Source organism: Aedes aegypti, chromosome 2 (genome assembly GCF_002204515.2).
Source record: "Aedes aegypti strain LVP_AGWG chromosome 2, AaegL5.0 Primary Assembly, whole genome shotgun sequence".
In the NCBI taxonomy this organism is placed as follows: domain Eukaryota; kingdom Metazoa; phylum Arthropoda; class Insecta; order Diptera; family Culicidae; genus Aedes; species Aedes aegypti.
The window spans coordinates 135,655,249-135,676,725 of record NC_035108.1 but is presented as its reverse complement, the minus strand read 5'-3'; the positions used below and the strand labels follow the sequence as shown (position 1 = coordinate 135,676,725).

At 35.8% G+C, this 21,477-nt stretch overlaps 2 protein-coding genes across 2 annotated transcripts; one reads left to right on the top strand and one right to left on the bottom strand.

Moving 5' to 3' along the window:
• Positions 1-1,248: 1,248 nt before the first annotated feature.
• On the bottom strand, positions 1,249-2,435 carry LOC5577716 (protein lethal(2)essential for life). The gene is made up of 2 exons (XM_001663447.2): positions 1,917-2,435; positions 1,249-1,794 (listed from the first exon to the last, which is right to left on the bottom strand). Exons 1-2 carry the CDS (start codon positions 2,305-2,307, stop codon positions 1,649-1,651), a joined length of 537 nt encoding a protein of 178 aa, XP_001663497.1. The 5' UTR covers positions 2,308-2,435; the 3' UTR covers positions 1,249-1,648.
• Positions 2,436-19,693: 17,258 nt separating this feature from the next.
• On the top strand, positions 19,694-21,124 carry LOC5577717 (protein lethal(2)essential for life). The gene is made up of 4 exons (XM_001663449.2): positions 19,694-19,805; positions 20,163-20,263; positions 20,414-20,706; positions 20,786-21,124. Exons 2-4 carry the CDS (start codon positions 20,163-20,165, stop codon positions 20,968-20,970), a joined length of 579 nt encoding a protein of 192 aa, XP_001663499.2. The 5' UTR covers positions 19,694-19,805; the 3' UTR covers positions 20,971-21,124.
• The last annotated feature ends 353 nt before the right edge of the window (positions 21,125-21,477 follow it).

Sequence of the window (21,477 nt, the reverse complement as noted above, 5' to 3'; positions counted from 1 at the left end):
ACCCAATTGGCGATTACAGGTGAGGTTATGTAGCGGAAATATTGCAAACTCAAATGAATATTTGCAGTTTCCTTTCCTCTGAGCTGCAAAAAGCTTATCAGTAGAATGATTGTCGTGATTTCTCTTCTGAATTTATCACTACATGTAAAATCTATAGCCAGACTCATGAACAAAATGTTATGAAATCATAAGATTTTATTTGAGAATTTATATGCTTAGAGCGTTACATGGTGGTGTTTTCCAGTGAAAATAATAAAAGTTTAATATGTTAAAAATGTTAATTCGATACTATGTTTTTGGGAACTGTGCCATCATTTGATGGCGTTCTTGGCGGCATGTTCGAGAGTTTCGACTCAATTCATCTGCCGGTGAGGTTAGATTTTCCAAAATGTACTTGCAGGTTGAACTATCTTAGCTAATAGCTGTAAAAGTGCTTATTTAACACTAAGCTAAGAAGCAGGCTCTGTTCGATTAGGGACGTAATGCCAAGAATTGAGATTTGGGTCTGCTCAGTCCCAGCAAATTTGAGATTTGAATGCGCGTGACGTAAGTATGAACGTTCAGTATCAACAGTTTCTCAAATTGCCAGCCATTTAGCCCTTTTCCGTCTTTCCCGATGCAAACTTATAGTATGGAGATTCAGAAATTTTCAATAGATTGTTAAACTTTTCTGAACCTCTTCTCCGATATCTCAAAGCAGGACCTCATATGGGCTTTTTGATAATATTTGTGAAATGCTATCGAGTTTGAGGGATAACAGATAATGTCCAAAATATGATATCATCATCAACATCCTTGAGTTCATTCCCTTATCCATCTCTTTCATAAAAAATACTTATTGATTAGCGGATAGGAATAGTTCTAACCTTATTGAATGGTATATGAGTTAACACATGCCATGTATCAAAGATGCTCAACTCCAATAAAATATAAAACTCATTTGTGTTGATAAAAATGAAATAAATTGTTGAAGAGATCGGAACGTGACAAAAACGTTTCGTACAAAAAAAACAAAAAGATTAGCGAAACGGCTGAGATACGGTGGTGGGAAGTGTGTGGATAGTATCGTTATACATGGGAGAATAGTTGTAGATTTCACCTTAAAAAAATCTGAAGTTCTGTGCTACACGAAACATTATATGTTGTTACGGAATGTTAATAAGAGCTAAATTTTGTTTTACTTCATAAGGATGATCGATTTTTCCAACACAGAACATCTAAATACATATAAGAAATAAAAGTAGTATATGAAACAATTTTATTATTGGTTTATTCAAATAAAAGCTTTAAAACTCAGCACATTTTTTTCATTCTTTCTCGCTTTCACTCTTCTATAAAATTTGCAAACAATAGTAGTCATAATCCTATATAAAATTGAAACAGTCAATGCCTTATCTGGTCTGCTTCTAGTAACCAACATGGCTTCTGATCGTAAAGTGGTTTTCATCATATTCCACGCTAGTTTACATGTAATCACAATTTTCTTAAAATTCACACCCACATGTGCTTATTTGCCATTTTATGAAGCATTTTTTTTGTATTTCCATGCTTCCATTTAATTAACAAAACTAATATATATCGTATCAGGTTAACTTTTCTTAGAAATAATCAAATAACGTTACATCCTGCAATGGTCGAAGAAAGGCATTTATTTTGAAGCTTCCTCTGCTTTCGTTATAGGAACGATCCTCTCGTTTGCCGGTGGAGGAGCAGGAACAGCTTTTTTCGGCGCAATGACAGTCAGAACTCCATCGGAAGACAGTCTGGAATATACATCTTTGGGGTCATGTTCATCTGCAATGGAATCGATTAAATTCAAAAACTTATGTCATATTTTGCTTGTTGTAAATATTGTAAACATTTTTGTGGCGCAATTTCAAGTCTGATTAATGTTGTAGGCACATATATCGACTTACCTGGTAGTACATAACGCCTCACGAAATGCCTTGAAATAAACCCATGTTCATCCTGTTTTTCCTCATGCTTTCCTTCCACCACAACAGTGTTGTCCACGGTTGTAACTGTAATCTCATTTGGGCCAAACTGCTGCACATCAAGATTGATTAGAAACTTTTCCCGTTCGTCTATAGTGGTCCTAGCGAACTGCTGATTCAAATCACACAACCATGGCTTTCTGAATCCCATCCTTCGAAGCTCTGCCGGTTGACAGCAGGACATGTTACGAAAAAGATCATCGCCGGAAATTCCACTTCCAAAGTTTTGGTCCCATAATCGAGAGGTTCGCAACGGTCCGTTCCACCAACCATCGTCCCAAAAATCACGATACGATAAAGGCACAAACGGCATCTTGCGATTTTCCTTACTGCAATAGCAATTGAAGTGATAATTGATTCGTTTCGCACTTTGCGTCGGTTTTGAACTTGAGTTTTCCTGCTTTGTTTTTACTTTGACTGACTGGCGATATTTCTCATCAGGGGTTGGCTTTTATATATTACAAGCAAACAAATTCGAATTAGTTGATGCTCATGCGCAGTGAGAGATGGTCAACTCATTCAGTCTAGAACGTTTGTAAGAGACCATTCGTACAGATTATACGTAAAGAAGATGGTACCAGCTGAGCTGTGTCTATCCATTTAATTATGAGGAACTTTAACGGTTTTCAATAGAAACTGTGAAGGAATGTAGAGAATGCCTGACGTCTCAAATATGGAGAAGGTTGTCTGTTTGATTATCACTTTGAGGCGCTCTTCCTGAACTTTGTATGTATCGTGGGTGGCAAAATGTGACGATGCAAATATAAACCGACGATTCAACACGCCAAAATAGTTAATTGCCTATGAGTAACAGTCTATAATTGAATACACCGTAACGATCGCGAGTTAACGAGAGTTGAGTTTAATTAATGTAGGTACCAGTGTGTCATAAGAAAAAGTATCGGGTTTTATGTGTAACGGTATTAATGCATGTCATTTGGTTAGCACCATGCTTCTAATCATTTTTATTAAGTAGAACGCACAAGGAATCGGTCGATGAGAAGCATTACAGAGTGGTTCAAAGTGAATTTGTAGAAACAAAGAGTGATTCGGGGCATAAGTTCGCACGGGGCCAAACTGCCCACAAAGGCAGAACTGTCCCATATGGATTTTCGAACCAACATCTTTTTTCATATTTACTTTGCACACACAAATTTACACACTTTATTTGAAAATGTTGTGGAAAAATATGAAGTTGGTGCAGTCCCATATTGGAAAATAAAGCCATAACATTCTCTACATGAACTTTAAACCCAAAAAGCAGCTGATCAATTTGAAATGAATGCAAGGGGCCTTCCTTAGCCGAGTGGTTAGAGTCCGCGGCTACAAAGCAAAGCCATGCTGAAGGTGTCTGGGTTCGAATCCCGGTCGGTTCAGGATCTTTTCGTAATGGAAATTTCCTTGACTTCCCTGGGCATAGAGTATCATCGTTCCTGCCACATGAGATACGAATGCGAAAATGGCAACTTTGGCAAAGAAAGCTCTCAGATAATAACTGTGGAAGTGCTCATAAGAACACTACGCTGAGGAGCAGGCTCTGTCCCAATAAGGACGTAATACCAAGAAGAAGTAGAAGAAGCAAGTTTATATTTTTCGCTGATCAATACAAACAAAATGAGGTATCTGTAAAGTAAACACTAGGGCAAATCTCAAAAAAATTTGCTCCTTTTCATCCTTACCATAAAAATAGAGTTCTGTGAAATTTTCAGCTTTCTAGCTGGTGATTTAAAGGTGGCCCAAAGACAATGTAGGTTTATATAGAAATTACTATGGAGAAATTTTGAGTAAATGTTCCAAACACGCTAGTACTGTAATGTAAGTGAAACCTTATCATTCCATATTGAGAACTCATACTTCAAACCTCAATGAAGGATGTTACTGAAGAAACAAATCTCTTTTGAGCTAATTTTGTTTGGGATTTTTGTACATGTTTGCAGGGCTATTATCCCATATTAAGCTAAATAATAGCAAACAAACTCATGAATATCTCTTCTGCTATCCGTCGGATTGAGGTGAAAAAAAAAGTTTGGTTGAAGAACTATTTTTTTTCTGACACCTCTACGAAAAGCTGTTCGATAAGGTTTATACTTTATACTTCGCAAAATAATTCTTATTTTTATGAACGATTTTTGAGATGGTATCTTTTACTATCGTACTAGAGGAAGGGTTTTGAAACTACCAAGAATATTCCAAAAACTTTTGATACTAGGTCACTCATGTAATTTATTATTGTATAACGTTCAGCAGAACAGCAGAGTAAAGAGTACGTTTGATTTGTTGTGTATGCTAAGGAAACTAAATTTGTATAATGAAGAGCTAAATCATGAGCTTTGAGTGCATTTAAAATTATTATTATTTTTTTTAATTTCTTCATTAGTATCATTTCAAACATTTCATTCATTTCTTATATCTAGGTGTTCTGTGTTATTAGGCAACACTTTTATCCAAATTCGGTAAAACAAATTTAAGATTTTGCTAACAACATATTACGCTTCATTTGGCGTAGAAGTGCAGATTTTTTTACAGGTGAGTTGATTTCACCTGCTTATAAGAGAAAAAAAAACACGTTTAACCTAACCTAATCGTGGCAATAGAAGATTGTAACGATTTTTGCCTAAAATTATTAATTATTTTATTTGAAATTTGTTCCAATGTTTCAACATTGGATATTCTATGTATCTCATTGGTACTATACCAGGGAGGAAGCTTCAGAATCAAATTTATTTTGAATCCTCTGCAGAGCTTTCTTCCTGGTATAACAACAGCTAGTCCATATTGGTACAGCATACAACATGGCTGGCCTGAAAATTTGTTTTATTATCAAAAGCTTGTTTTTGAGACAAGGTTTTGATTTACTATTAATAAGGGGATAGAGACATTTTACATTTTTTTTTACATTTGTCTTGAATGGCCTCATTGTGATTTTTTAATGTTATATTCGTATCTAGCTTGAGTCCTTTATACTTAACTGCATCTGACCAATTTATTGGAACCCTTCTCATCGTGACAACATGTCTACTTGAAGGTTTTAGATAAAGTGCTTTTAGTTTATTTTGGAAAATTATTTAGGAGAAATCTTCCATATTTTCAAGTTTGAAGAAAAAATATCCAAACTTTTTTGCAATCGACTACACATGACACGCAGACTTCGTCCTTTGGTGGAGAGGCCTGTGTCATCCGCAAACAAGGATTTTTGACATCCCTGTACGATTTGACAGATAACTTTGAATTATTTTAACAATATGTGTTGGAAAATCAAAGTTTTTTAATTTTACGATCAAACCTTCATGCCAAACACTGTCGAATGCTTGTTCTATGTCTAGAAGAGCAAGACCAGTAGAATCGCCTTCAGATTTCTTGGAATGAATCAAATTTGTTACACAATAATAATTCTCAAGTAGATGAAAAAACCGAATTTAGTACTAAGTCGAGTCTAGTACACGACACTGAAGACGGCCTTACAGTTGAGGTCGAAATACGCGTATCTGTCAAAGGATACAAACTCTAGTGGAATTAAATGGTATAGTACTAAATTCGGTTTTTTCATCTACTTATAGGTATTCTACTAAACAGCTCGAAGATTTTTTATTATCAATAATTCTCACTTCTTCCAAATCAGTCTACCAGGAATTTTCGAAAACGTTCTCTTGATTGAGATTATTTTCGAAGTCCTCAGTAACTTGATTTTCAATTGGAATAATAAGTCAAAATTGTGCGCGGTTTCAAAATGCATAGCAAGATTTTAAGCTTTTTCGCAATTAGTTAGTAATAATGTGTTTTCCTCTTTAGATTTTAGAAATTTAAGATAATTTCCAAAAGGGCTTAGAGCCAGGGTTTAATCGAGAAATTTTATTTTCAAAATTTTGGTTTCTTTATTGAGAAAAACGATTCTTGATTTCTTTCTGCAAATCCTGCCATAAAATTTTCATAGCAGGATCGCGAGTGCGTTGAAATTGCATTCTCCTCACGTTTTCAAGACGAATCAAGAGTTTAAGAACATCGTCTATAATCACGGATTCAAATTTTACTCCACATTTTGAAATTGCAATGCTCCTGGCTTCAACAACGGAACTTGTTAAAGTTTCAAGAGCATTGTCAATATCAAGTTTTGTTTGTAAAGAAATGTTGATATCAAGACTAGAACCAATATATGTTTCATATATATTCCAGCCGGCTCGAAAATAATTGAAAGTGGAGCTGATAGGATTGAGAATCGCTTCATGGGATATTTGAAACGTAACAGGGACATGATCAGAATCAAAATCAGCATGAGTAACTAATTAGCTACAAAGATGACTAGAGTAGGTTAAGACCAAATCAATCGTAGATGGATTTCTAGAAGAAGAAAAACATGTAGGGTTATCAGGGTATTGAATTGAGAAATATCCTGAAGATCACTCATCAAATAAAATTCTGCCGTTGGAATTACTTTGAGAAATATTCCATGACCGATGTTTGGCATTAAAGTCACCAATGACAAAAACAAATTAACTTGTTGCGATTCAAATTTTGCAAGTCAGTTTGGAGCAAATAAACTTGCTGGCCAGAGCATTGGTGTATATGTGAACGGTTGTGCTGCTTTTCCCCGAATGTCGGTTCCCCGAATGTCGTTTCCCCGAACGCCAGTTCCCCAAATACTCCGTTTCCCAGAAAATTCCAGTTCTCTGAAAAAAAATTTGCACTCACATTAATCAATTGTTGAACGAACCGATCTTCGGATGTGCACCCTTCTTTATCTGATTGGCGGTTCATTTGAGTTTTACCGGCCTTAAAATTTTGGAAATAAGGCAATCCATGAGACAGCTACGGTCAGCTGGTTTTTTGTTTACCATGAGCTGTTGACGTTTCGTGATCGGAGTGACCGTTTGATTACAAAGGAAAATGTAAAGCTCCGATAACACTTGCATGTTTTGTTTACCTTTTCGTTTCAATTGCTTGCACTCTTTTAGCCCTGTGTGGTATGTGTTGCACAATGAGCAACCTACCTGTAGCGTGTTTGTAGTATCATCCCTCAGCACATGCTATGGACCAATGCACGAGTTCACTTTTTGACTTTTGTGCGGTGCCATATTACTTATGTGACCATTGAAACCAGTGAATTCGGCACCGCTCAAACGTCAAATTAGTGAACTCGTGCATCGGTCTATACGGATGAACTGGCAGCAATCGCCAACCAACGCACAGTAGGCCACGACTCTGCCTCTTTCTCTCATCGGACGGCATACAGAACGGACGCACTAAAGGAGCTCTTAGACAGTGATGCTCCGGGCAACTTATTGTTGGAAATCGAAGCCCGCACAAGTCCTATCGCGGAAAGTCCACATGGATCCTATAGGGGATGGAAAGAAGTGGTAAAATGAACACCTTAAGGATATCATCTTGTTTCTGATAGAAAAACGAGGAATGTGTATGGTTCTTTCGCACATCATCAAAACTAGGGATACTATCTACAGCAACGACAAGAATTCAGACTAAGATAGCTAAATTTTCACACATTTTTGTCGCTAGTAAATAACGATTCAAATGTTCATTTTACCTGCACTATGTGAGTAAAATGAACAGCTGTTGGTGGTAGAATGAACATCATGCAAAACACGTGATCGAAACAGATATTTTTGAAAAAAATTATTGCAAATATTGAAAATATATCTATCAATGATTGTAACCCATTGAAAAAGAAATCTAAAATTATCAGATTTGACATCATATCATAACGATGTTTACCTCACTCAGTTCTAATTTTCAAACGTGATTTTCTGAAATCTTAGTTTTCGTTGATATTTTCACTTCAATTGACCTCCGTATCAACCCAAACACTTCGAGTGTGATAAAAATTCATTGAAATTTGTTTTTTCTCGGTAGAAAACACGGTGTTCATTTTATCACCACTTCCCCTATGTGTTTAGTCGAGAATTATCAAATAACTCCTTCTTTAGATTGCTTATCGTTCTTTCCGGTTTAGCAATATGTAAAGCAAGATTATTCTTGCACCTTTTTAACTGCTTCAGTTTTCAGGGAAACGGGTTTCGTGGAAGCGGATCATTCGGGGAACTGTAAAAGCATGCTATGCGAGTGTGTAGATCTGTAATCTACACACTCGCATAGCATCCCATAAAAACGTACCATTCAGTGAATGGAATAAACCATTAATGTACAATATAACGTATTGGATACAATACAGCGTATTGTAATTGAATGTCAAAGCAAAATTATTCTTGTTTGAATATACAATTCAAAAACAATATAATATATTGTAACAGAACACTGTATTTTTTTATTGGTTTTATACCTTACAATTTTGGTCAAATTCCTATTTTTACGTGAAAAAACTGTTGCTTTTTTTCTGTGTAGCTTGTCTGAAAGAAGTAATCAAAACAAGATCAGAAAGTAAGAAATGTTGGGTGAAAAAAAATCAAAAGGTAAAAATAAGTAGTTTTGTAGAAGTCACTTGACATAAGCTATATCGACGAATGAAACCATGGTACATATAGAATCATATTCTACTTAGTACGAACGAAACCTGTAAAACTATAGCGATTCGAATGTAACAAAAGGACTCCATCATATATGATAGATACTTAAAATTACATTTTAGCTGGTTTGAAAATGAGCTATAATTAGCTACCAAACTAGATAAATATATAAAAAAGTTCTAAATGGGAATTGAACTCGCGACCTCTGGAGCGATAGCAACTCGCCCGAGCTCTCTTGGCTGTCTCACCACCTTAGTAAGTGACTGACAAAAGTTGAACACGATCTGCGTAAAATGAGTGTATTGACGGTTGGCGGTTTCATCGAGAAGTGAAACCGTTCGGAAGTGAAATGCGGAGCGTTCTCTCGGTCGCGTGATTGTTGAGCGTGGCTGGATTTGTTTTGTGGCAGATTCATGTAAATTTTAACTGATTTAACTGAAATATAGTTGGAAGGGCCCTGATTGGATGACAGATGGTCTTATTTGCCTCAGCTGTTGACTAACACTTGTAATTGTCAAATGCCTGCCACAATTTTCCGTCGATGTCCAAATTGCGTGCTGCTTAATATTCACAAATTTTTGCTGTGTATCTACTGGGACAGAGCCTGCTTCTCAGCTTAATGATGTTATGAAGCACTTTTACAGATATTAACTGGGAGATCTCTTTGCCAATTGACCATTTTGCATGTGTATATAAGGCAATCCATGAGACAGCTGCGATCAGCTGATTTTTTTGTTAACCATGTGCTTTTGACGTTTCGCGATCGGAGTGACTTTCGATTACAAAGGAAAATGTAAAGCTCCGATAACACTCGCATGATTTGTTTACTCTTTCATTTCGGTTGCATTCACACTTTTAGCTGTCAGCCCTATCACGAAAAGTCCTCATGGATAGCCTTATTGTGTGGCAGGTTCGTTGATATTCTATGCCATGGGAGGTCGAGAAAATTTCCATTTTGAAAAGATCCTCAACCAGTGGGATTCGAACCCGATTTTGCGGAGTAGCTGCGCGTTGACTTATATTTACGTGGAAAATTTCAATCAGCAGTACCGTTAAATGACAATAATGACTAAACTTAATTACGTTAAACAGGTCTTACATTCTTATGCAGTTTGATTATTTTAACATTATCTTAAAGTCAAGAACTGGGTTGTTAGTTGTAAGCTCAGGGTAATTCGCATTTTTTTGAACATAATTTTATTATATATAGCTGTTTTATCATTACTAAAAGTAACTTTCAAATGGTTCAATATTTTGAATGTGGACGGGTTTTTTTTATTCTTTTATCTTAAAATTTATTTTCACCGCGAGACAAAATGCAATAATATTTTTAAGTAAAAGTCGTATTTTCCTCGTTATCCATGGATCGCATCACCGACCAAAGTTGACTCCTAGATTTTTTTCCTTCCTCACTAATAAATACCCTTCCCGTGGTGATTGTGGAGATGCAGAGGTATTCTCGGTCTCTAGAAACAACAACCATTACACCCTAACATTCCATCCCTATTCAAACTGACTATAAAGACTTGGCCTGCGCCATTATTGATCAATAGTACAGCGGCGTAGCTAGGGTTTTCGGGGCCCGGTACGGGGTTGGATACGGAAGCCCTTCAAAATAGGCATGTGTGCGGTTGGGGCCCAGATAGCCGTAGCGGTAAACGCGCAGCTATTCAGCTTGACCAAGCTGAGGGTCGTGGGTTCGAATCCCACCGGTCGAGGATCTTTTCGGGTTGGAAATTTTCTCGACTTCCCAGGGCATAGAGTATCTTCGTACTTGCCACACGATATACACATGCAAAAATGGTCATTGGCATAGTAAGCTCTCAGTTAATAACTGTGGAAGTGCTCATAAAAACACTAAGCTGAGAAGCAGGCTCTGTCCCAGTGGGGACGTAACGCCAGAAAGAAGAAGAAGAAGCGGTTAAGGCCAAAAATCGACATGTGATATGTCAATTAGTCGACATAATTATATGCTAATATATGAAAGGATTCGTGATTGCAAGTAATAAACCTCGTGTTCATCTATTGTGGAAGTAGTTTTTAGCTTTTTATTTAACAATCAAAATGTCAATTAATTAAGAGTAATATGTCGATTCAGTTCAGGACAACCATCCCGCAAAAATGGTGTTCACCTCAAATCCGGCCGGTACAAGACGAAGGGGAGCGCAACGAGCTAGGTGGTTTAACCAAGTGGAGCAGGATCTTGGAAGTGTGGTTCGATCGAGAAACTGGAGGTTAGCAGCCATGGACCGAGTTAATTGGCGTAACATTGTGGCGCAGGTCATGTCTTGAAGGACCTAGAGCCAGCAAAAGTAAAAAGTAATGTCGATTCAGTTGATAGTGGCTATGTGTCCAAGAATACGAGCTTCAGAGACCTTACACGTGATTCCTCGTTTCACTAAGGATTTCTCAGAAAATCCAATTAATCATCTCTCATAGCGTCTTTCGGAAAGTTTCTGTGAGAATTTCTTGTAACGTTACGTCAAAAATTGTTACATGTGTTTAACGATTTTCTTAAAAAATTTCATCAGAATGATATTCAGTACTTGCTTAAAAATATTTTCAACTTATAATTCGAAGATTTCATTGAGCGGAGTTCATTGAGTGATTTATTCACAAACTTTCTTATGCAATTTCCTAAAGATTTAAGCTCAAGAAACTTTAAATTCAACTAGATATTTTTAATGATACCATCAGATTGTTTTTCCATTGATACCCTCAGTAAATTTCAAACACAAGCAGGGCTGGGAAAAAATCTGAAATTCGCTCTACAGTAGCCAAGCAATGCCAATCACAGTCAGCGAAGCCAGTGAAACTCACGCCCCTCGCTGCTGTAGGCAAAATATTGAAAATAGCAAAACACCCGTTGCTAAGGGCAACCCAAAATTACTGTAGAAAAATGTTCTATTTCCCGCTGCATTTCCCACATTTAGAGCCTTCAATGACACTAACGATTTAGAAAATTCATGCACCCAACATAGGCTACTTGATGAGATTCATGTTTTTGAACTACTGTACTGGTAAGAGTCACGTGATTTTCGCGAAATTCAAGCCTACTACTATTACCATTCCCAGCACTGAGCACAAGTCAAACAAGTTCAATTCTTGAAAAAAAATCCCGAAGAAATTCCTAAACGAAATCTTGATTATCTGATGCAGTTTAAATCAATGGAAAGAAAATTTGCATAGGTCTCCGGATCTCTTCAAATAATTATTGTAAAATTTACCAAACGAAACCCTGCATTATTTTCCGTAGGATTTTCTAGAGTAAATCCCTGGAAAATCTCGAGTGGAACTCTTGGAAGAACTACAGGAATAATGTTGGTAGCATTCTGTGGTTTTAAACCCTAAATTGTTTTATATATTGAAGAATCCATGCATAATTTACTTGACTCGGTTGAAATTATTGCAGAACTCGTCGAAGAATTCCTAATAGATTTTGTGGAATAATCTTTGAAATCTTTGTTGTTATTTCATTAGTGGACAGCAGAAGGATTTTACGGAGCAAATTTTGAAGGAATTTCTTTCAGCATATCTTGAGGATTAGTTTAAAAACTTCAAGACAAATTGCTGGGATAGTTGCTTTAGGAATATTTATAATAATTTCTGGAAGAGTTTTCATACGTATATCTAAAGAAAGTTTTGAATGAATCACTTGAATTCTTGAAGATATTCTAATCATTATCTAATAATGATCATTTCGGCTTTTTGACTAGGTTCAGGAAATAAAATGTTTCCAAACTTTCTAACTTTCTAAAGCTCAAATTATGGAGGGCCATGATTAACAAAACAATGTAAATAAAAAAAAAAGTATTCTGGAAAAAAGTACCGTTAGTGCCTTATCCACCACATAATAAACGAAATATCATAATTTCCATTATTCGGTTAAGCAAAACGAATGCAAAACTTAAGAATATTAGTATGACCCTTCATGTTAAAGTTGTTTTCATTTTAATCGAGAATATTTGAGGCTTTATATACAAGTATTTTGGAGGCGAATGACATTGAAGTTAAAACCTCCTTAATAAATAATAATAATAATATACGAGTATTAAAAATTTATACGCTTACAAACAATCTGTTCTACGATCACTTTTGATGTAGTTTTGAATAGTTGGTCACTTATCTTTGACAGCCTAGCTATCATAGAACTTGAATATGGTATCAGATCTCTTAGCGAAAAGCATTTTCACAGACTGGGGATATTTTTGTAATCTTAGGCAGAAATTTCCATATAACGTTATACGCCTAGAGGTGTGCAATGCCCTATAAATGTTATGTAATTCATTCAATTTTGTTCGATTTATACTCCATTATCAAAGTAACCCCAAATCAGAAGATCGACTTTCGGTTATAAGAAAAATTATGTATCCATTAAAAATAAATCTTTTGCTAGGATGTCAGTACTTGTTTTAAAAATATCAATTATAATTCTTCGAAACAACATTCATAAATATTGAAGTTTTCTTCAAAAAAAAACTATCAAAGTTACCCTGTTTTACGGTAGTGCTCTATTACGTTGAAATGAATGCTACCTTTTTCAACATATTGGATGCTACAGGGGTCTTTCCACATTATTAATTCAAATCCCCTCCAAACCTGATTTTTCTTGCCAGTATACATTATAGCTTGTTGAAAACTTAACTTATCCAGCTTTTTACGCTAGCTAAAAAACAACAAGGGATGATTCGGATTCGACATTTCTTGCCTATGGATTTCATAGTTAGATCATGAATTTCCGGAAGCAAATTCTGGAGAAATTCTCCTAAGCATCCTTTGAAAAATAACTGGAAGTGTTTCTGGGAGAATTGGAAGAGAAATCTCTAGAAGAATTTCTGAAAAGGTCCCTCAAGATAATGACACTATGATAATTCTTGAAGCTTTTCCTCGGAAAATCTGAGACGAAATTATTGAAGAGGCTGTTGAACCTGTGAAAGTGTCTGGAGCCTGTGCAATTTAGCATCAGGATTAATGCAAGCATAATAAGGAAAAAAACTAAAAATAGAGTACCCCATTTATTTAAACCCTTTCCAAATAATTTATTAAACAAATTCGACAAAAATAGACAAACTGCTTGGCATTACAACCAATTGGGTTGTTCTGAATCCATCATTTATTTTTTAATATCAAATGGATAAACGGCAAAAATTATGTTAATTTGTATTTTTTTTTCTCGTTTCAAAACAAAATCTTTTAGAAAATCTTTATAATCTGCTTCAATCATTTTTATGAATAATGCCATTAAATAAAAGTGGAAACATGATCCAATAAGAATTAATCAAGAACTACTTTCAGAAATTTCTACGGCAATTCTGCATCAGCCAAGAACTTCTTGACACTCTTGGAGTTCTACAGGAATTGTTCTGAAAATCGTCAAGATTCATACTTTGATAGACTATATCAAGAGTTCAGAAATCGCTAGCAGCATCACACTCGTCCTGTGTATATAACGATGCAATTGGTCTTAGTTTAATCCATAACTTCTTTCAAATGTTCGGTCAAGAATCTTCTGATAATTCTCTATTGATGTTTCAGAAACTTCTAAAGAATTACTTCCAGGCATGCTTACGGCAATTTGTCCTAGAACATATACAGGATTGGGTGTAGATATTTTTAAGAAACCATCATCCTTTGATTGATTCAGAAATGCCATAGAGGATTGCTCCTATTGTTTTTCTAACGGTTAAACAAGTTTCTTGTAGCAATTCTTTCAGTGAGTTTCTCAAGATTTTCACTATAGATATTCTGAAACGTTCTTCACACGAACCAGAACTTTTTGGGAGTCATACACAAACCATGTCACGCTTCTCTAAACATAAGAAAACAATGGAAAACTATGTCATGTCTTCCATTCTTCATACATTGAATGTATTGAACAGATGGTAAGCTTTCTGCTGATCTTGTTTTTTTTTTGTTGGATCGTGGGTAGGACAATCCTTTGACTGTCCTACCCAAGTGTTTTTGTGCGTAGTACATGTCCGACCTGTCCTACCCACTTCCCGCGTCACTGGGCACTTCCATGATTCACTTTGGCATGGGGGGTTTTTCTCAGCCGAATTGTCTGAAACATTGCTATAAGGAGCACTTCACTACGACGTAGGCCAAATATGAGCCTTGTCACTTTCAAAAAACCCTACTGCTGAAGTGAATCAAAAGTGCCAAGAATTGGGTCCGGCTCCCTACCTATCAATATTGAACAAATTCAGCTGATTAATAATTTACTATCGGATCATCTTCATCAAGCATTTACCAAAAAATGGGATGAAAGTGGATTAGACAAAATAGCTTATATTCCAGCTTTAAATAGTTGCTCTGAAAAGGTCATATTGGCTATACAAATTCTCACGGGTACTAACAAGAGAATAGAATTCATAGAATACTTGTGTGGTATTGATTCGCATTGTTTGAACCATATGCTTTCTGTTACGTTCTGTTAACTCTTAACCTGAGACTTAACGACACACTACTGCACAGTGGGACGGATTGGGGTTTTAGGAGGAAAGATGGAACTCACGCCTTCAATTGCGATTTTACGTAAAAATGATGTTCTACAAAGTTGTTTCTAATATAAAAACAATTTTTTTGGTCGAAACGAAAATTAGGGTGGCCCTTTGTAAAAAAAGATAACCATCAAAACTTTTTTATTGTAGGGAATATTGATATAGTTTGTTCTACAAAATTGAAGATCGGAAAATTTTAAGCTAATTTGACAAAAACAGTTTTTTCCTAGCTCAAAAATTGACCGTTTTAGAGCATTTTTCGCTATTGATGTAGGGTGGCCCTTCAAAAATAGGTTTTTGTGCTTTTTTTTTTTTTTTAATTTTGGATTTATTATCAAAGTTGTCATTCCTTCATCTTCAGACGATTGAGACGCATATTTTGAGGTCTGTACAATTTTGTAGGTGAATATTTATAAACATTTTTCATGAAAAACAAACTTTTTTTCACATGTAAATGTAGTTGGGGCAAAAAAAAAAATATTTTTTTGCATGACAATAATTATTTGTTTCATATTTTTATATACGTACTTTCAAAAAGAGTCAAAGGAGCTCAACAATAAAAATAAGGAGAAAAGTTTTTTGAAAATATCTTCTAAATTTACCTCACGGTTGAATTTCCTGACATAGCTCCTCCCAAACTTCCGAATACTTCTGTTTTGGGATTTGCCAGGCTGTTTGGGAAACATTCTGATTAGAAGTAACGAATGCTCAATTGCCGCAAACCGTTTACAAGTAATTTGTCCACCTTAGGAAATACATCGTATCTGGAACGGTATATTTCTAGAGTACGATTTCTGATCATGACGCTGACTTTCAAGCCTAGATTAAGAAGAATAACTATATGCATTATTTGATCATGTTTAGATGTTTTGATTAATTAAGGTTATAATTTAGATATAGCCATGCCTGAAAATTAAACATTATAGTTAATTTGGGAGTTCCTTTAAAAATCTGTTATTAACTGTTATCAATTAATGAACCAGTCATATCATTAGCAAATAGATCCGCCGAAGTATACGATTTTTATTCACATTTTTGAGCTGATAAACACTATCGTCATGTCAACACAATTCTTTTTGTTTTCCCAACTATACACACATATAAACATGTTTTTTTGTTATCAAAAAGTCTTTAACTTTTCATCAGAAAAAAAAATTGTATCAATTTTTTTTGGCGTCGTTTCCCTACTGGGACAGATCATACTTCTCAGGTTATTGTTGTTAAGAGCCCTTCCACAGTTATTGACTGAGAGCTTTCTTTGCCATATTTATCATTTTGCATTCGTATATCGTATGTATTAGTATCGATGATACTTTATGTCCAAGGAAGTAAATTAAATTTTCATTACGAAAAGACTCTTGTATCTATTTGTTTCCATTAGCTATATCTTTTATGTTTGCGTTTCAATTAGTCCTTAAAGTGATGGAAAGACAGTTTTGCTAAGAAGCTTGAAATAATAAAAAATAAACACAAAAAAAATGATGGGCCACCCTACATCAATAGCGAAAAATGCTCTAAAACGGTCAATTTTTGAGCTAGGAAAAAACTTTTTTTGTCAAATCAGCTTAAAATTTTCCGATCTTCAACTTTGTACAACAAAGTATATCAATATTCCTTAAAATAAAAAAGTTTTGATGATTATCTTTTTTTACAAAGGCCCACCCTAATTTTCGTTCCGACCAAAAAAATTGTTTTTAAAATAGAAACAACTTTGTAGAACATTATTTTTACGTAAAATCGCAATTGAAGACGTGAGTTCCATCTTTCCTCCTAAAACCCCAATCCGTCCCACTGTGTACTGGTCAAAGAATGTGAAGATGATCCCCAATCTTAAATCAGGCAATCAAGTAGGCATTGCGCAAACCAACATCTCACTCTTCCAGTAACGTCAAAAGCAGAGTGTCATGCTTTTGGTGGTGCTCCCGTTTGCCCACTTCAATTCCAAACTCCACAATCCTGAGCATTAATCAACCGCAATACTAAGAGGAATCCTTGAGAAGTTTTGCAATGTCTTGGGTCCTACGCAAAAATAGACAGGATTCTATAAAAATATTGCGCAAAAATTTTGGTAGCAATAAAGTTCAAAGAAGTATTACACACAATTTCTAACAAGATCTCACAAAATATTGCGCTGAACTTTTATATAACCCCAGATTATGCAGATTTATAAATAGGTTGAAAAAAAAAAAACAGATTTGCTAATGTACTCAAATTTTTGACCCATCCGACAAATTCTGAAATGTTTCCCGCGATTCAAGTATGTTTGCAGGCTTATCCCGGCTATATAATGAAACGGCTATCACTAAGTTCGTGACTTGAACTTGAAAAAAACTTTAATTTCATAAACCTTAATAATTTTTGTTTTATTTTGGTTTGTAGATTGAATTACTAATTTTAATGTAGATTGAATCACATCCATCAGTGTTGGCCAAATAGTGCAACTAGCTTTGTATTGAATTGCTGAACGGTCTACTGCCGAGCGGCATCTTCAACTAAAATCGATTACACTGCGTTTTTGTCTCCAGCACCAAACTACCGCTATTCACTTAATGAAGGGTTGCTGAATCCATTGCCGTTTTCACAAATATCGTAGCACGTCTAGTTTTTGAGATATTGACTGTTTAAAATGCAAAAAAATGACTATTCAGCCAACTTGCATGCAAGTTTGCCAGCTTGTAAGGTAATATATTAGCTTAATTTGCCACAGAATTCAAACTTTATGTGTATAACAATACTTATTATCAAAGTTTGTAATACTTTCGATACGGAAAAGTTATTTTTTGATGGTTTAGAGAATTGTTGTATTTTGCCATATAGAAGAAACGAAGAATTTTGTATGGAGACTGCATGTTGAAAAAATCGGTTTAATCGAAATTTAATCGCGCAATTTCAATCAAATTATGTCTGAAATGAAAGTTCAAGTTCTATTTTGCATGTTTGGTGGATTAGATCACAAAAAAAAATTGATAATTCGTACTTTAAATTTCATGTAAACATGAATAAAACCAGTGTTTTATACAACTCATAATTTGATCCTTGAGACACGCAAAAATGTCATTTTTGTTACGCTGTGTTATTTAATTTGTTTTTCATCTAAATCCAGTTAAGTTCGTAGTTGGTAATAGTATCATCTATCAGGCATTTGTTCCCGCCTCATTTTAACATAAAATGGATAGAAAAATCATTGGAATTATTGGAAAATATTGAAATTTTAGTTTTCAGAAAACAAGAGTGGAAAAACTCTGACATCACATCGTTAACATTGAAAATTTTCATTTTCACAAAGCATACTAAGATTGAGTTATAAAAATTATAGTGTATGCTCGAAGTGTCAGAAAGGGGTGATTCAAATATTATAGCAGGCTAGCGTAAAAAGCTGGATACTGTTCTGATAAATTTTCAACTCAATTTCGGGACCCCTAAGAATCCGGAGTCCGGTGTGGACCACACTCACCGCTACCCCCTAGCTACGCTACTGCAATAATACGAGATCCGCTAAAATTGCACTTCGAGAGTAAGCGGAAACTCCCATTCATTTGTATCGAAGTGCAATTCTTACCAGCTCCGATCAATCACGGAGTAGCTTTGCTATATCTATCTATATAAATAAAAATGGAATGGTGTTTGTATGTCACGAAATGGCTTACGAACGGGTTAACGGATTTGAATGATTGTTTCTCAGTTTTGTTCGTCAAGGGTTCCGACGTGTTTGTGTGTATGAAAATCCCAGAATATTCATCGGGAGAGCCGGAAAAACGAGAATGGACGGAACTGTCATTTTGTATGGGACGATCCATAGCGTTTACAATAGCCTACTTGATGGCAAGACGAAGTTTGCCGGGGCCACTAGTATATTATAATCTTGAAAACTAATAAAGTTATGAACTTGGTGTCTTCAACAATGTTGTTCAAAACAGCATTTTCTATAACTTTTATGAAGACACCAACCTTGTATATTGAGAAGATCAAAAAATGAATTTTCTATCTCACTTACACGGGAGAGAAACCAAAATGCTGAATGCATCAAAAGTAACGCATTTACTTAATGTAAAACTTTCTAGAAGACACCATAACGCAAAACGCGCCATAATTACGAAATCTTCCACTGCGGAATGAATGATATTCGCAATATTCAATTGTCGAAGTCACGTGATATTCATAACATTGAACAGCACTGCTGATGCGCAATATATCCTGCCTAGTTCAGAATTTTATGGAAAGATAAGGTAGTTTGGATGATATGTATTTTATTCTATCTCATTTTGTTTTGTGTTGATGAAGCTAACTCATAGTTTGTTTTGATTTATTTGGCTAATGTCACAGATTTACTCATAATAATTGATGTAGTCTATTTTTGATTCTATGAATCAACTTCAGCGTTAATAATATCGTAATATGTTTCATTCATAAGATTGTTTCCCACCGGCATTTCTTCCATATGTGGCGAACTATTTTTACCCCAAGCGTAAAGAGCATTCCTCACTGAGCTAAAAATAATATGTAAACAACGTTCGTGGGTAAACTAAGCCGAGATTGGCAGTGTGTGAGATGCCGCGTGCATCATCTTAGGATCTACTTTATGAATGTTGACTCAAACAACTCCGAGCAGAGCGGCTCTCCGTTCGAAGACGATTTCGAATTTTTCGGTGAAAAATTTGAGTGAGAATCCTAGGAAAATTGTGGGAGAACTTTCCCCGAGGAAATCTTAGAGAGAGGATGTTATAAAAGAAGATCGCGTTGGATAGTGCAACGCAGTTTAATTTGGATATTTGATCGTGAGACTGAGTGTAGTTCGTTTGGAACTCGAGTTATTCTTGAAGTAATACATTTTAGGAAAGGTGAGCAGTTATGATGGAATTTTAATTAAAGTTTATCGCAAAATATAAAAGTGGAAAAATGGTGTGAAGAAAAGACACATTTTTTTTCAACGTGAATGCGCACATCCAAGAAATGAGGAGGAAAGCTAATGTGAAAAATCGGTGTAAGAAATTGAGGAAGATTTCAAAATGAAGCGTGACTCATGGCCAGTGACTTACTTTTCCGAGGTTGCTGATTCGGGAAGTGTGAAATGCGTGGGTTTTTGTAGACTACCTGTGCAAGTGAAGATGTTCATAACGTTTGCTGACAGTGGACATCGATTCTAATAATAGAACGCCGGTGAATAGAGGTAGCTAACGTTTTGTTCATCGTTCCAGATGTCGCTGGTTCCAATGATGTTCCGTGACTGGTGGGACGATTTCGATTCGCCGTTGCGGTCTTCGCGCCTGTTGGATCAACATTTTGGCACAGGATTGCGGTAAGTGGATGATTCGAACATATTACACCATAAACAAACTCCATCCAGATTGATTCGAAATTATCGAAAAATCGTGCTCGATAACCTTCGATTCGGTAACCCACTATATACAACGGCATCAATGCCTTCTTTTTTGACGTCTATTTACAGAGCCGATGATTTATTCTCATCGCTTTCCACTCGCACACCCACTTCACCGTTGTTGAGATCTGGCTACTATCGTCCTTGGCGCAATACAGCTTTGACCCGACAGGACTCCGGTTCAACTCTAAACCTGGACAAGGACAAATTTCAGATAATTTTGGACGTCCAACAGTTCACACCGGAAGAAATCACAGTCAAAACCACCGACAAATACGTTGTCGTTGAAGGCAAACACGAGGAAAAGCAGGACGAGCATGGATTCGTTTCTCGTCATTTCACCCGTCGCTATATGTTGCCAAGTATGAACCTAATCAGGAAAAACTACAAGCCAAGCGCTATTTATCAACTTTTTCTATATATTTGTCTCCTTCCAAATAGGCGGTCACGACCCAAATGACATCGTTTCAACGCTCTCATCAGATGGAGTGCTGACCGTTACAGCACCGAAGAAATCGCTTCCAGCTCCAAACCCGGAACGAAGTGTGCCCATTCAACAGACTGGACAACCTGCAAAGGAACAGCCTCAGCAGGAATCCGAGGTTAAAATTGAACAAGCCAAGTGAAATGATGTCGCGACTGCTGTGGGTTTCACGAAATTGAGAATGTTTAATTAAGCGAAAGATTTGGAGTTTTACTATATTCATAACGGAAGTATTAGAAACTTTTTGATTTATCTCTAGATGCATTTCAATACATGTATTCGGCTTTTTATTACTATTTCGTACACATTTTCTTGAAAAAAAAAAGTAAGAGGTTGTTTTCGAGATACAACCGCCAAGTTGACGTTGGATAACGTTAGCTTCTTCTATTTCATGGCTTGAGACCATCACAAGCTCATGAAAGATTTCTACTGATAAGAATCCAATCAATTTCCATACTATTTGTTGCATGTCAATTCTGAGCTATTATAGAAATTGTGTGTATTATTTGGTTGGTTGGTGTTAACTTCAACACCGATAGAATCGGTCGATGGAAGAAGAAGTATGAGCGGTATCTCTTGCTTCTCAAACAAATATTCCGGTCGAACGTTAGGTCCACGCATGATCGTTGCTTTAGTTAGTGCTTTAGAT